This window comes from Schistocerca piceifrons, chromosome 8 (assembly GCF_021461385.2).
Source record: "Schistocerca piceifrons isolate TAMUIC-IGC-003096 chromosome 8, iqSchPice1.1, whole genome shotgun sequence".
Taxonomy (NCBI): domain Eukaryota; kingdom Metazoa; phylum Arthropoda; class Insecta; order Orthoptera; family Acrididae; genus Schistocerca; species Schistocerca piceifrons.
Window position 1 is genome coordinate 291,267,286 of NC_060145.1, and position 17,826 is coordinate 291,285,111.

At 38.0% G+C, this 17,826-nt stretch overlaps 1 protein-coding gene across 1 annotated transcript in view; it reads left to right on the forward strand.

The window, feature by feature from the left end:
- LOC124711317 (mevalonate kinase) overlaps positions 1-12,386 on the forward strand; it is a 32,105-nt gene extending 19,719 nt beyond the window's left edge. Inside the window, exon 4 of the mRNA XM_047241334.1 lies at positions 10,847-12,386. Within this exon, the coding sequence (XP_047097290.1) occupies positions 10,847-11,122 (276 nt within the window). The 3' untranslated portion in view covers positions 11,123-12,386. The remainder of the gene's footprint in view (positions 1-10,846) is intronic.
- Positions 12,387-17,826: the final 5,440 nt, after the last annotated feature.

The following is a 17,826-nucleotide window of genomic DNA, read 5'->3' on the forward strand; positions in this document are numbered from 1 at the left end:
ACTGTAAACACTACAAAATCAACAGATGCAATTAGTAAGGTGGAATTACAGCAAGGTAATTTTTGGAATCTAAGTAATTACCGATAGAGGGCTTCCTTTACTTCTCAAAGATTCAAGGAGTACTACTTTACAGAAGTAATTGAGCACATTTTAATAATGACAGGGCTCCTTAGAGCCAATGGACAGATTGAGAGAATTAGTTCCACTTAGGCTCTGATAATTGATATGCTTAATGGGGATAATGCCAATGACTGGCATAAGGTGGTACCGTCAGTCCAAAGGGCCGCAAATTCAACGTGCCACAGAAGCTTTGGGAAAACACCATTTCACTTTTGATAGGAATTAAGATGCACTCACAGACTGATCTTCACGTCACAATTTTATTTGAAGAGCAAAATTATTAATTCATTTGAAGAAAGATGCAAAAAACTAAAGGAAACTGTAAGCTACAAATCAGCAAGTTGCGAGAAGAAAACCACGCTAGCTTCTACAGAGGCTGGAAGAAAGCCTTCAGGTACAAAGCTGATGACCTAGTGATAGTAAAACGACCTGATGACAATAAAAGGAGCACACACTGGGCCAAAATTAAAGCTGAAGGTTAAGAATCTAGGCCCCTATTGAGTAACAAACATTAAAACAAATGATACCTATGGTGTGTGGTGAGAAGGTGGTAACCATGAGGGTCTCAGGACTCCCTCCCTGTTCAATATTAGAGTTTGTAACTGTGAGAATAGTAAGTAGTTCTGCATGAAAGTCAAATGATCGAGGCATATATGATCAAAGTTTTCATTTACCTTTGACAAATCTCCAGTGTGTCCTTCACCAAAAGTGCAACAATCATCCAGGCGATAACTCACCCCACACTTTTACAAGCATGTCTGTGTTCAGCACTGATGCTGTGCAGTACTGGATTCAGTCTTCTGACAGTTAAGTGTTGTCTTGGCCATTGAATGTTTATATAGTGTAAACAGTAGCCATATGTAATTTTTGGTCAGGTATATGAAAGAATTTTGCTGTTGTAGCTGATGGGGATAATGGTGGTGGTGGTGGTAACCTGGAGTTGTTGGTAGGGTGAGGCACATACACAGGGTCGTAAGAATTCTGAAAGACACATTTGGTGAGTTCAGGTGATCTTGGAGGCCAGTGTAGTGTGAAATCTGTGCACTCCTTATGGCTGCTTTGAGCTGTAGGAGGCACAGTGCTGTATTCTCAATGAAAATTGTGCCACACCTGTTGAAACAGACAATTCAAAATGTCTGTTATTGCTATGTTATTTCCTTGTTGATAGAGAGAGCTGCTCAGAATGACATCAAATTTAAACGGAATGTTATCGAAGAAGAACAAATTTTTAAGGAAACAAAAAAAATTTAACAAAAATTTTCCCACTAAATTATGCTGTAAGAGTCATAATGTAAATGGGTTCGGCTGTAAATGACAGATGAATCGCAATACAATGTCTGTGTTGAAAGTTGTACATTAAACCAACCATGCTGTGTAATTTGCACTCATGCACAAGTTTGGCATTCAACAGTTATGACACTGTTAGCCCACCCACCTTGGCAAGGTTGTACCACATCGGATGGGAAAAATGGGTTTAGATTGTCCTGAGACCAATAACCACAAAAAAGCAACAAATGAAATGGGTTTTTAATTGTTGTGAAACTGGCACAAGATGTGTTTGGTATGCTGTCCACCGTTTTCTGCCACAAGTCGAAATTGAGAAACAAAATGTTATACAACAGATTGGAGTGTCTCAGGGGTCAAGTTCAGAATGTATTTGCACAGTGTGTGCCTTCAAATCATCAGTAAACAGAGCACTGAACACAGCATCTTCCAGATAGCCCTGCAGCCAGAAGTCACAGAGATTAAGTTAAGTTTATCTGGAGAGTGAGGCTGTAGGGAAATGACAGCTGATAATTCTAGCATTTTGAAAATGCCTCTGCAGTAGTTGCTGTATTAACTGTGCAATATGTGGCGGAGTGCCATCTTTCAGAAAAATGGTTCTACCCACACATCCAAGCTGTTGAGGGGTTGGAATGATGTTGGTAATGCAAAATATTCACATAGCAATTAAGAGTGACATTGTAAGTAACAGGACTCACAGGATCTATCTCCTCAAAAAAATATTGTTGTACGATAAATAATGCCATCAACCTACACCAAATAATTACCTTTGCAGAATGAAGCTGTAACGATTGATGTGCAAGTGAATTTTCTGTGGCACATATTATGCAGTATTGTGGATTACCATATCCTTGGAGATAGAAATAGGCTTCGTCTGTCCACAGAATGTTCTGTTGCTATTCATTGTCCACTTCCATGAGAGCAATAAATTATAGAGCAGACATTTGTCTTACTGGCAGGTCAGCATGAAGCAACTCCTAGACATGGGTAATTTTGTACGGATAACAATGCAGAATGTTTTGTAAAATTTTATTCGCAATTCTCATAGGCATGTTCATAGTTCCGGCAGTTCCCTGTGCACTGCATGTTTGCACATCACCTCTTGATCCCTAATGACATCGAATCAAGTGCTTTCCTCCCTCTGCCACATTGCACTTTGAAAGAACATGTTTTTTTGAATTTTGTGGTTGTTTTCTCCAGACCCTTAGCATACATCTGACCAACACCCTGTTTCATACCCTTGAATATCCAGAACTTCTGTAGGGCTACTGGTGCATGGTCACTCCTCTTGTAAAAAGAGCATTACCAGCAGTGCGCAATTCTGCATTGAGATAGTCATGTCAAGTGTCTCAGAAGCAAACAGGGGAACAGCTGCGTACCCTGTCTCTTTTATTTAATTGCTGCTTATAGTGCCATCTAGGGATCAAATTGATGTTAATTTTTTTGTTTCCACAATGTTTCCCCCTTCTTTGATGATATTCCATTCAAATTTGATGCCATTCTGAGAAGTGGTTCTTTTTTTACAGTGTTTTGAAATTGGAACCTAAATTGTAACCATCCTATACATTGTTACTTAGTGTTCTATTGACATGTTTGTTGCAGTGCTGATTGCTACATTGTCTTTATAAATCATATGTACTCTATCAGAAAGTATCAAACACACACACACACACACACACACACACACACACACACACACACACACCAGAGAGAGAGAGAGAGAGAGAGAGAGAGAGAGAGAGAGAGAATATTACAGTACTGGAATTTCACACCCTTACAATAACTACTGGCCATCTGTTCTGTCTCACTGTAATTTTATAAATCGGGTTCTCTTAATTACTGATATATATTTGATCTCACTAAAATTGTTTATGCAAGAAAAGCAAATACTCTTAAATTTTAAAGCGTAAGAAATAAACACGAAAGCAACACAGAATGACAGGAGATTAGTAATGATGCAGGTCTAGCTACCAGACCTTGGTGAAATGGGCAGAATTCCATAGTGGCCAGATACAAAACACATCAGAGAGCATAATCATATTGGAAAAAGCTCCACGCACATGTGGATGCATGTCAGAAGATTTTGGGTAATGACTGACAGTGGATGTGTGAAGTAGCATGCATGCTTTATAATTATGTGTGAAGGAAAGACATAACCATTGGAGAAACAGTGAAATGAGTGATGCTAGAGTTACCAACTCAAAATTATCAAAAGCAGGACAGTATCTCACAAGAAGCAGGACTATTTTTTTTAAAAAAAGCCTGGAAATTTATATTAGAACAATAAATTGTTTTTATTTTACAAAGTGGGGTAATAAACATGCTCTAATCTCAATATGAGTGGAAAATAATACTCTGAAATTGTGCTGTAGTATTAAACAATGTTATTTAATTGTTACAAATACAATGCAACTGTCTTGAAGTAAGTTTTAGTCTCTTCCAGCTGTGTTTCCTCTGACAGTGTATTTTTCAGTAGAACGCACTACTGGGAGAAGAGTCCAATGTTATGTTGAATAATATAATTACAAACTTCCTCACAAGCCATATCCTAGAAATTGTACTGGACCAGTAAAAATAATTTTACTGAGTCTGTCAACAAACTGGTCCACTGAGCAGCTATGAGAGAAAACGCACGTTCAATAGGAACATTGCTTCCAGGAACTGCAAAAAAAATTGGCAAATTTCCAAAATTTCGGAAAATGTTTCAACATTTTGATGCTTTTTAAACAAAGAATATCACTGTTAGTTTGAGAATTTGCACTGTCTATCTCTGGTATCACTATCTGCCTGAGAAGGCAACAGACTTCTAATTAGTAGGATGCAGTCGTACACAGTGACAGTACTTCTCTAAATTTCTCAGTGAATCAGCACTTCTAAACGTGAAAATCTACAAAAACTTCAACTTCAAATATTCACTAACTAGCTTATGTCTCAAGGCCATGAAAATATCAAGATAATGCTTGACAAACTGTTACATCTCAAATCGAGATATTGTGTATGTCAAATACGAATGCAGCATTTCACCAATTACTACCAAACCTCATAAAAAAATTATTTAGCTGAGTGTGTGCAGATTATAAGTCAGTACAGGTGTGTTACATTGCAATTTGTTAGATGATGAAATGCAACTTCGTTACAAAAAAGCTGGACTTTCTTAAAAAATAATAAAATACTGACCAGAGATTAAAAAAAATAAAAAAAATAAAAAAGTCAGACAGTTGGTCACTTGACATCGCATTTTAAAAAGTGAAGAAGCTAGGTAGATTAAGATGTACAGATATTCACCAGCAAGGTCATGAAATAGAAAGCAGAGTATTTCTTTGGTAATTACTTTAATTAGAGCTTGTTTCTGTGAAGTTCAGTGAAATTGACAATGACCCTAAGAATCTGAGTTCTGACTATCAGGGTGTTACCCTGCATTCACTGTTTCACATGGGATCAACAGGCATTGTTGTGTACTAGGGTATGTCCTGTACTGCTACTTTTCATGGCGTTATCCTGTTCAACAAGTTTCCTCCATTCTGCCCTCTCCAGCACAATTCGTCATCATCATCTAACTCTGAGAGACTTTATATCTTCTTCCACATTGTCTGTCCACCACTTTCATGACATTCCTCTCTGCCTTCTTCCAGTTGGTCTTCATGCAGAACCATTTTTAGGTGTGTGTTCAGTATCCATTGTAGGGACGTGGTCAAGCCAGACTGTTCTCCTACTTTTTATTGCTCTTACAGTTTCAGCTCCTTGCATGAGGTGATCTAGCTCAGTGTTCATTCTAGATCTCCAAAAACCATTGTTATATTCGACTGTGCCATAGATCTTGCACGGAACACTGCATTCAAGTATCCTGAGCTGCTTCTCATCAGTAGTTGTTATTGTCCATGTTTCAGAGCCATGGGTTACAACTAGCCTGATCTTGATCTTATAAATTTGAAGTTTCAGTTGTGTATTTAATAACCTAGAGACCAACAATTTCTTAAAAGTATGGAAGCATCTATAACCACTTAGGGTGGTTAATGTTCTGCTAATGTTCAGAATTGAAACCAGCTGCTGGTAGTTTATTCAAGTTATTATTTTCCTTCCTGGTGAAGCTCACGTACTTGGTCTTCATTTCATTACTACTAAGGCCTCTAGGTAATGTGACTTCTTTCAGCTCATATTGTTCTCTCTACTGGAGCTCTTCTACTAATAGTTGTTACATCAGGAACATATGCACATATCTAGGTTGATTTTATGCATATGTAACCATATATTTGAAGCTTTTTAATGCTTGCTTTGGGAGTCAGCTTAAAAAGCACTGTAGAGAGGGCATCCCCTTGCCTGACTCCTTTACTAATGCGAAACCATTTACTGAGTTCTCCATTCACTCACACTGCAGCCTTGTACCAGCCATTTTTTTCTTAGATAAGTGTAACATATGTGATATACCAAGCAGTTGCAAATCATTGAGCATTTCTGTCCTATCAAGACTATCAAAGGCGTGCTTGGGTCTACATAGAGGTGGTTGTTGTTGTTGTTGTTGTTGTTGTTGTTGTTGTCTTCAGTCCTGAGACTGGTTTGATGCAGCTCTCCATGCTACTCTATCCTGTGCAAGCTTCTTCATCTCCCAGTACTTACTGCAACCTACATCCTTCTGAATCTGCTTAGTGTATTCATCTCTTGGTCTCCCTCTACCATTTTTACCCTCCACGCTGCCCTCCAATGCTAAATTTGTTATCCCTTGATGCCTCAGAACATGTCCTACCAACCGGTCCCTTCTTCTTGTCAAGTTGTGCCACAAACTCCTCTTCTCCCCAATTCTATTCAATACCTCCTCATTAGTTATGTGATCTACCCATCTAATCTTCAGCATTCTTCTGTAGCACCACATTTCGAAAGCTTCTATTCTCTTCTTGTCCAAACTATTTATCGTCCTTGTTTCACTTCCATACATGGCTACACTCCATACAAATACTTTCAGAAACGACTTCCTGACACTTAAATCTATACTCGATGTTAACAAATTTCTCTTCTTCAGAAATGCTTTCCTTACCATTGCCAGTCTACATTTTATACCCTCTCTACTTCGACCATCATCAGTTATTTTGCTCCCCAAATAGCAATACTCCTTTACTACTGTAAGTGTCTCATTTTCTAATCTAATTCCTTCAGCATCACCCGACTTAATTCGACTACATTCCATTATCTTCGTTTTGCTTTTGTTGATGTTCATCTTATATCCTCCTTTCAAGACACCGTCCATTCCGTTCAACTGCTCTTTCAAGTCCTTTGCTTTCTCTGACAGAATTACAATGTCATTGGCGAACCTCGCCATTTTTATTTCTTCTCCATGGATTTTAATACCTACTCCAAATTTTTCTTTTGTTTCCTTTACTGCTTGCTCAATATACAGATTGAATAACATCGATCGGGGATAGGCTACAACCCTGTCTCACTGCCTTCCCAACCACTGCTTCCCTTTCGTGCCCCTCGACTCTTATAACTGCCATCTGGTTTCTGTACAAATTGTAAATAGCCTTTCGCTCCCTGTATTTTACCCCTGCCACCTTTAGAATTTGAAAGAGAGTATTCCAGTCAACATTGTCAAAAGCTTTCTCTAAGTTTACAAATGCTAGAATTAGGTTTGCCTTTCCTTAATCTATTTTCTAAGATAAGTCGTAGGGTCAGTATTGCCTCACGTGTTCCAACATTTCTGCGGAATCCAAACTGATCTTCACTGAGGTCGGCTTCTACCAGTTTTTCCATTTGTCTGTAAAGAATTCACGTTAGTATTTTGCAGCTGTGACTTATTAAACTGATAGTTCGGTAATTTTCACATCTGTCAACACCTGCTTTCTTTGGGATTGGAATTATTATATTCGTCTTGAAGTCTGAGGGTATTTCGCCTGTCTCATACATCTTGCTCACCAGATGGTAGAGTTTTGCCAGAACTGGCTCTCCCAAGGCCGTCAGTAGTTCCAATGGAATGCTGTCTACTCCCGCTGCCTTGTTTCGATTCAGGTCTTTCAGTGCTCTGTCAAACTCTTCACACAGTATTGTATCTCCCATTTCATCTTCATGTACATCCTCTTCCATTTCCATTGTATTGTCCTCAAGTACATCGCCCTTTTATAGACCCTCTATATACTCCTTCCACCTTTCTACTTTCCCTTCTTTGCTTAGAACTGGGTTTCCATCTGAGCTCTTGATATTCATACAAGTGGTTCTCTTTTCTCCAAAGGTCTCTTTAATTTTCCTGTAGGCAGTATCCATCTTACCCTAGTGAGATAAATCCTTACATTTGTCCTCTAGCCATTCCTGCGTAGCCATTTTACACTTCCTGTCGATTTCATTTTTGAGATGTTTGTATTCCCTTTTGCCTGCTTCATTTACTGGGTTTTTATATTTTCTCCTTTCATCAATTAAATTCAGTATTTCTTGTGTTACCCAATGATTTCTACTAGCCCTCGTCTTTTTACCTACTTGATCCTCTGCTGCCTTCACTACTTCATCCCTCAGAGCTACCCATTCTTCTTCTACTGTATTTCTTTCCCCCATTCCTGTCAATTGTTCCCTTAAGCTCTCCCTGAAACTCTGTACAACCTCCGGTTCTTTCAGTTTATCCAGGTCCCATCTCCTTAAATTCCCACCTTTTTGCAGTTTCTTCAGTTTTAATCTACAGTTCATAACCAATAGATTGTGGTCAGAGTCCACATCTTCCCCTGGAAATGTCTTAAAATTTAAAACCTGGTTCCTAAATCTCTGTCTTACCATTATATAATCTATCTGATACCTTCTAGTATCTCCAGGATTCTTCCATGTATACAGCCTTCTTTTATGATTCTTGAACCAAGTGTTAGCTGTACATAGAAGTTATGAAGTTCAATATACTACTCAAATGCTTTTTCATGTATTTCCCTCAGCACAAATACGTGATCTGTTGTTGACCTATTAGGCCAAAATCCGCACTGACATTGTCCTAGAATCTCTTCTGCATATGGAACTAGTCTGTTGTAAGTAATGCCAGAGGGAATCGTATAGGTTACATTCAGCAGGGCAATTCCATGGTAATTCAAACAAGAAGTCTTGTCTGCTTTCTTATGGATTGGTTGGATTACCCCTAAGATCCACCCTTCGGGGATTCTTTCCTGCTTCTATATCAACTTCATAAGTTTGTGGATTCACTTATGAAGACCAGTTCCCCCATTTTTCAATAGTTCTGCAGTTTTTCCATCAGTTCCTGGGGCTTTGGAGTTTTTTTTAGATAATGCTCTACCTTCTCTAATGTCGGTTCATATATCTCTGGATCTGCAGCGTGACAGAGTGGCTGCACACTCCTGATATGATTGCCCTCCAGAATTCCCTTGAGTATTCTCTCCATCTGTCCAGAAGTCTTGTTTTTATGTCAGCAAATTTCCCTCTTTGTCTTTACATGCTGTTATCTTTGGTCTTTGTTCTTGAGTTCCTTCTTTAATTTTCGTATGAAGTATTCTGCTCTCATTACTTGATAGTGCTCTTCCATCTCCTCTGCCTTTCTCCTTATGGCTTCCTTTTTTTCTGCTACATACCCTTGTTGCTTCTATTCTCTTTTCATTATAAAATGCTTAATTTGATATAGTCTTTCACTGTAAGCACTTAAGTCTTGCTTCCTTTCTCTGTTCCACTGCCTGTCTACATTTATCATAGCAGTCTTCAGTTCTTAGTCTCGGTGTTTCCCTGAGTATTTAATGTGCTGTTGTCAGAATGGCAATTTTGATTGAGTTCCATTCTTTGTCTATATTGTTTTAATAATCTTTTGTTTGTAACCCCTGTCTCAGTCCATTCTGATACTCTTGAACAGTGGACCTATCTTTCAATTGTTCTATATTCCATTTCTTTACTCTGGTACTACTTCCTTTGGCAGCTACAGCAAGTTTCTGCCTCATTTTGCCTCCTGCAAGGTAACTGCCAGAATCTGATTTAGCTCCTCAAAAAGTGCACACATTTCCCTTGCCAGATGCTTGTGTCTTCGGTACCAGTTATGGTCTATTTGATTTGCTTCATTTCTTACTGGTGTTTTCCAGGTCACTTTGTAGACATTTTGCCTCGGGAAATGGATACTCACTACCTTCAACTTGTTGGCAGCGGCAAATTAGGCAACCATCATATTGTTATTACTAGTTTTAACATGCAGACCTTCCTTACTGCACAACATGCTTCTGAGTGTCTCTTCTTTGCAGAGTTTGGCATTATAGTCACCAAGGAGTGTTTCAGAGTCACATCTAGGTATTCTATCCGAAACTTCTTGTAGCTAATTGTAGAAATCTTCTGCCATGTCTTCGTCTGATTCTTCTGTTGATGCATATACATTCATGAAGATCACATTGTGAAGTTTGTCCTTGACACACAGAGGAAATATCAAGACAGTGCTTGACAAACTACAGTACCTCAAATCGAGATCTTGTATCCATCAACTACGATTGCAGCATTTCTCCAGTTACACCCGAACCTCACTAAAAATATATAGCTAAATGTGTGCTGCTAATAATTCAGTCCAATTATGCTACACTGAAATTCATTAGATGATGAAATGCAGCTCTTTTACAAGAAAACTGGATGTCTCGAAAAACCAAAAATTCTGACCAGAAATTTAAAAGGAACATTGAAAAGCTGGACCTGTCCGGAAAAAGCCAGACATTTGGCAACCCTAGGTCTTGTTTCAGAAGGTGAAAAGTCTAGATAGATTAATACATTCACCAGCAAAGTCATGAGATAGAAAGCAAAGTATTACTTTAATAATTATTGTAATTTTTGCAGTTAGAGCTGTTTTTGAAGTGCAGTTGAATTGACAATCGAATGATTGATCCTAAGAACCTACAGATGTGAAAATGGTTATCACACCAGTTGTGACTGTCAGGATGTTACACTGTACTCATTTTTTTCATGTGGGATCAACAGGCATTGTTGTATACTAGAATATATCCTGTGCCCATCCTCCATATTTTCCCACGTTGTTAAGTGAAACAGATAACACAGACTTAAATCATGAAAAATGTTCCCTATTATCCTCCATAATATCGCAGTGTCATTTTCAATGTGACATGCAGAAAATACTAGAGAGATGACATATGGAGATAATAGAGTACCCCCTCGCCTTGCTACCTGTTTGACGAGCCCTTGTGATTGATTTATATCTAAAAAGGGAAGAACCATTAACGCTTCCAAAAAACATTGCACATTATTTCTACCACAAGTTGCTGTCTTCAATCACTCTATCATCAAATTATATACACTGACATACTGTGCCTGACAATAGTTTGGAAACTTGACTGTAGCAGGAAATTACAGCAAAGAGTGTATTTATTTCACTGAATTGGATGTGTTGGCATTTGTTTTACTGAACGTTGTGTGAAGTGTAATAATAATTATAATATTGTTACATGGCCGGTCTTCATGAAGTGAAACAACTTTAAAAAATTAATTTCAGGAACTGGTTGACATAAATCAGTCGCTGTTGAAAGCTCTTGGAGTATCTCATCCTCGTCTTGATGAAGTTGTGCAGTTAGCTGCAACTGCTGGATTACATGCAAAGCTGACTGGTGCTGGTGGTGGAGGATATGCTTTTGTGTTTTTGTCACCATCAGTAGAAGACAACAGAGTTCAGCTGCTGAAAAGATTACTTGCACAGCATAATTTCCATTACACTGAAACTGGGATTGCAGGTCCAGGTGTTATGCTTCAGGAGGACCAGGGTACTATTTGATATTGTTGCTGTAAAATATTTGTTTCTGTTACTTCAGACTGTCAAAATATTAAATGTGCTTTATGTATAGAAGCAATGTATCATCATTTATCATGTAAATTGGCACCAATCAATCTCATATATGGATTAATATTCAGAATGCTTGCAGTTGACGCAAGTTTTTCACCTAGTAGAAAATCCTCTGTAGATTATCAATTGGAGTCTATAATTTCTATTTTATATACAATATTAGAAAGGAATAAAGAAGTTTGGAATGAAATTTTTTTGTGCTGGCGCAAAATTTGCAGAGAAACGGGTGCTTTTCAAATACATTAATTTATCTGCTCCTCTGATATAACTTATGTCTTATTTTCAAGCAGAATGTCATTTATTTAATTTTATTAAATTTTTTCCAGGTTTTTGTGTTTGAGATAAATCCTAGAAAAATGCTCCTGGCAAAATATCAATGGCAATTTTAATGATATTGATATTAATTTCATGCTAAAATACTTGTGTATTTAATTCTTTGAATAACTTGATGTTTGCATCAAGCAGTTATTTCTTTGCCTTTGATGTGTATTCAGTTTTGTTGTGTTATTTACATAATTATGATGTACTGGGTATGTATGTGTTTATGTACGGGGCATGTATATGTTTGGCTTTTATCTATGAGCTCACCATTTGAGAATTGTTACATTTATGTTATTTGCAGTATCAGACAAAGAACAAAAAGAAAAATATTTAGCAATAGTTTGAAAAAAAAAATACTTTTATGTGCAAAGCTGAGTGCATGGAGCCAGCTAGAAATCACACTTATTTAGAAAACCTGTTTATGTACCTAATAATCGTGCTACATATAAACAGCATTTATTTTAATTGCATTTTTTCTTTTATACAGTGTACATTTTTTCCTGTAGAAAAGAACAAAATTTTGTGGTATATGATTTGTGTACTATGTTCTATACACAAATCATCAATGTTACTATGTGATGAAAAATGGTTTAACGTATTGTGCCAAATCTGTGTGTTTTTATTGCAGTGCTAGCAGTATGGTGACAAGATCAATTACAGTTTTTTTAATGTAATATTATATGATTAATAGCATTCACAGGATGGCATTAAAAATCTAGCAGTATTTCACTATATTAAATAGAAGAATTGAAGTTTCTTGTAGTAGCATAAAATGCTTGAAGCAAGAATCCCTTCTATCAAATGTTTCCATTTCATTATTCAAGGCAAATTATAAATTTAACTGACATGATTAAAATAAATGACACAAAGTGAAGTACAAAATTTTATTTGTGCTGTGTATAAATTTTACCAATAAACAGGACAGACAAGAAGAGAATAAAAGCTTCTGAATGTTGAAGATGAGATGGGCAGATTAGGTAACTAATGAAGTGGTATTCAATAAGATTGCTTACATTCATGGAGTCATTGAGGGAGGTAGCAAACAATTTTATTATCAAAGCAGATGTTTAAATTGAAACTAGAGTCTGAGTGTACAGAATAAAATTCAACTTTCAGTTTTGAGTGCATACGTATCCCTACCCCTTTGATTATGTGCAAGTAGGTAATGGTCAGTCACATCATTAGTCTCTTGGAACTCTCTCCCCTGTTGTGGTAAATATTCTTCCCATCATCTTAATTATATTAGTGTGTATGCGATAGATGTCCTTCCCACTTCCAATCCATCTTGATATCTAGCAGAGGCTTGCGAAACTTAATGGAGCAATTTATTGCTCATTTCATAAAACTTTTATATTTTCAAATTGCTCCATTTATTGTTCAACTCAAAGAACACTATCAATATCATTGTGGCGTGAAACCTATGAAACTTTCATTATTCAGTTGTGCGTTGTGTTACTAATTTTAATACAAAATTTAGCTAGATAATCTGATCCATGGTCTGAGCAATTGCCACTTCTTCCCAACTTTCCAAAATTTGTCCTCTGTCTTAAGGAATGAATTAAAGGTTCCGAAAGCCAGGATTAGTTCTCAGTAATGTGACCCAGCCATTGTCTCTCATAGTAATTTTATACTTAGCTGTTTATTTGTCCACAGATCTTTGGACAGTAATAGGCATGTCAGCTTAATATCACAATAATTCTTATTAAAAACAATATTATGAAAAGGATAGATTGCTATTCACCACATAGAGGAGGCACTGAGTCATAGATAGACATACTGAAAAGACATCAACATTTTAGCTTTCGGTCAAAAGGCCTGCGGAAATAAACTCACATACTTACAACTCCCACCACATGGCCACTGTCTCTGGTCCTGGCCGCTGTGGCCTGACTTCTAATTAAAAGTTTACAAACATGCAGTTGGCTGCATAATTACTTATAGGCCTGATTAATTTAAAAATTTAATATTACAATGATTATTCGCATCTTATGAATCATTCCACAAACTGCACTAATTGCACACAACCCTTTGGGCTGATATCTTGGACCACGATGATACCACTACCTTTCCATTACATTCTTTGTGTATTTCCCATTAATCTGTCTGATAAGTACTATAGTGATGGGAATTCAGACACCATCATTTTTATCTGTGTTGCAGTTCCAGCTGTAGGCTTTGTTCATGGTAGTAAGTAGGACTGTGTAACAGAAGCTGATTTAATTTTGAGCAATTAAGAGGGTCATCCACAAAGTAAGCTCCGTTTCTATTTCTATCCGCGTCAGCACTACGATCGCAGTTCTGAGCATATGCGGCAGTTACTCTGACTCAAGGAGAAGACATGTAATCCATTTTCAGATTGCTGCTGCTGATATGTGCTTTGTAGTGCTTCTTTATAATGTCAGCTGTAATTGAAAATGCCGCCGCATGTGAAATCAGATCTGTGATTTGTTTTCTAAATGCAAAGAAAGTTAAACTAAAGGAAATTCACCAGCAAATCTGTGAGGTTTACGGACAAAATGCTATGAGTGATTCAGTGGTTAGAAGATGGGTCAGACTATTCAATGAAGGACATGATCAAGTGCATAACAAAGAACGAAGTGGACGCCTGTCTGTGGTTACTGATGAACTGGTTCACTGGGACATGTTTGATCATACTTTGTACAGCCTGGACTTCGCTCCTAGCGACTTTCATCTCTTCTTACACCTAAAATCTGTCCTTGGTGGTCACCACTTCAACAATGATGAGCTGAAATAACATGTTACCACATGGATTAATGAACAGGTGGCAACTTTCTATGAAGAAGGCATACAAAAACTTGTGCCACACTATGACAAGTGCCTACAAAATTTCGAAAGCGATGTAGAAACGTAGTTCAACAGTTGTAGATTTTTGTAGTATAAATATTTTTTCTGTATCTGTACACGTTTGTTGTATATAACCAGACAGAACTTACTTTGTGGACATACCTCGTATATTTGAGTAATTGTTATTTTACCACTAATTTGGATGTGATTTGTTCGTAGAGGTGTCTAACCAAGGAAGTGTATATCTAGAAAACATACTCAACCATAAGTTCTCAAGTGACATGAATATAATAGATGGGAGCTGTCATGGATTGATGTCCTCATCAGAGTAGTGCACAGAGGCCTGGCCTGTGAGCTGCAGGCGCACTTGACTAAAATCTTTTCTGATGAGGCGAGCCCATGACATCACTGCATGAGCTGAGCAGTCTGGCACGTAAGCAACCGTGTGCTATGGGTTCAGTATTCACACACAGAGACGTAGCCCTTAGACTGTGGCTGCACAGCTCTGCACTGAGTAAGCCCATTATGTTACCACGTGGGCCGAGTAGTGCTGTGTGCAAGCACTGGTATGCTGCAGACTATGGGCTAATGTTAGCTTTGATGCTGCTGTGAGCTTTGGTCTATGAGTGATGAGTACAGCAGTGCTTAGTGGAGTGATGAAACTTCTCCATTTGTTCCTTAACACAGAAAATGAGCACAGGAACTAAACATTGTTTGTGGAGGAAGGAGAGCATGTTGAGAAAAAGGGAAGTAAAAGAAAAATTAATCAATCCAGAGTGCAAACTTCACATCCTGAAATAAATCTCAGAAGTTCAATTTGGACAGTATTTAAGCCTATAGAGCACGGCAATCTGAAAAACGTTAAACTTCATGTGCTGTTCACTGTTCAGTGAAATTTACACTCGTGCAGAATGGCCAAGTGTCACTTTGCACATTTCTTGTGATGTGCGTGTGCGTGTGTGTGTGCGTGTGTGTGTGTGTGTGTGTGAGAGAGAGAGAGAGAGAGAGAGAGAGAGAGAGAGAGAGATAAACAAAGGTCTTGTGAGGATGACGAATGCTTTCTAAACCTGCTCAAAAGATAACTGTCAATAAATGCATGGATGTATGTGCACAAGACGTAAGGTCATATGGAACTATTCAGACATTAGTCAACACGTGCAACTAATGGAAAAGTATCCCTTGACTGTGTCACAACGCATTGCAGATAGTGCTAAGCCTAGGAGATGTTATTATGCATGAGGTAATTCCTTGTATATTAAAAGATGGATGCTCAGCCACTACAGACATGCGGAGATGTAGCACAAGAAGAAATCGTTATCTGACATGTAGTCTCCTATTTTGCTGACTGAACTCTGATATCGTGTTTTGTTTACTACCCAGTTCACAGATGAACTGAAAATATGATACAATTTGAAGAGGATTGTCAAGAGTATTTATGCCACTTGGTATTCATGGCACTGCTTGGAAGACAAGAAGCCTTTTATGACTGATCAAGGTTCCAACATTGTTTTTTCCCTGCGTAATTATTCGTAGTTGAATTATTGTTGCCATATGCTAAATACAGAGGTATGAAATGCTTTTAACCCAGCATATATATGCATCAGTTGTCCACAAGATCATTGTATTTTGACTTTGGGAGAAGAACTTGTCATTTATGCAAAGAAAAGTGGCCTTCTCAATATTGTAGGTAGATCATGGGAATAGTCCTGTGATACTCTCTGGAATATCTGGCTGATAATGTTAGAATAGGAGGAAAGTCAGTATTTGACTGTGTGTGAAAAGCTTATGAAAGGCTTGAATTGAAGGAATATATATTACGCTGATGAACAAACTAATTTCTCTTCTTGCTGTACTGTAATTTTTATACGTTATCATTTAATTTATAGCAAGTCTTTTAAAAGATTAGGATTTTTGCAGCCCTTCAGGGAGGCATCCGAGAAATAAGAACTGGAAAATTCACATGCACTGCACCTTGTGTTGCCATGAAAGATGACACTATTACATTATTTGGCTTAGGCACCTCAGGACAGATGAGCCTCTGAAATAGGAGCTTTGTGTAGACATCTCAAATTCTACTCAGAGGTAAAGATAATTGAACAGAAGTGCCAAGAAGTAGCAACTTTTCGCTAACCATTATTTAAAAATGATATTTGAGGACGAGACATGAAGTCACGGCAGAGGTGAGACATACAGTCCATTTATTGCTACGTCATTAGCTCCCCAGTGGCCTTTTCTCAAGGGCACTGCAGACTCTCAATCAAAAACAAGGTCATTCACAGAATCGAGTATAGGCCTAATAGCCTCAGATTCGATATTCCCTTGTCTACAGAACAGCCGAATATGTGAGAAAATGTCATCAGATCACCCGATCGAATTTGTGAACCTGAGTGGAGCTCTGAAATTCAATGAAATACTTCAAATAGCTTCAACAGGACATTGGGTTTTATTTTCAATAAACTTCCATATTCAGAATAGGGCTCACATCATTGCGGATTTGCAAAATGGTATATTAGAAGATTTTTGTATTTTTCCAGTCATGTAAAAGACATTTTGGTGAAAGAGGCATGTATGAGCCATGAAGAGAGAGTTCTTTCATCAACTTCCACAAAAACATTACCAGCGAAAGTAAAGAAGTGTGCTTTGTAGGCAGATGTCAAATGCAGTCTTACTCTGATAGACAAACTGGAAAGATATTTCAATCAAAACTGCAAAATGGAAAAATATGTGGCTTCTTACTGGAAAACGAGTGGGCAAAATTTTCCAACTCTTCAGAAGCTCATGAGGAAAAGGTTTTGTATACAAGCATCTAGCTCTGCATCTGAAAGAAATTTTAGTTCTGCTGGTTTCGTTCTCAGTGCAAGATGGTCACTTTTGCAGCCTCTTTTTTATTAATGATAATTCTATCAGAGTAGAATAAGTGAAAAACATACTAAAACTATTTTTGGACATTAAGTTTCATTCTCCATTGTTTGTAGTGGTGAAAAAGTTTTTGTTTATTGCACATTTTGTTATGTATGTTTGATTTACGTCAGATTACTGAGCAGCAGGGCCAGTAATGGAAAGTAACAAGGGAGTCGTCATCACACACTCAGTGGCCATTTAAAATATCTAACAAATGCAAGGCAACTGTGAACAAAAAAATCTTTTTGTGAGAGCAGGTGATGGTGGGACACGCATGCCGCATAGTAAAGTTTGACGTGTTGCTCCCGTGGGCTCAGTAGTCGGGATGTCTACCTAGAGTTCCTCGTGATGCAGCCTGCCCACTGTGGTGGGCTGCGGCAGGCTGAGGCAGCACAGAGCCGTGAGCTGGCACTTCAGATGCTGCAGGTCGGGCCAGAGAATCCTGCGACCTCAAGAGTGCTGCGCAGCAGGCCATTCTACACTACCCTGGTGCTCATGACCACACCAGGAGGGGACCTTCTCAATTATTTGCTGTATGAATGTGGACTGTAATGTATTTTGCCAGCCGGGGTGGCTGAGCGGTTCTAGGCACTACAGTCTGGAACCGT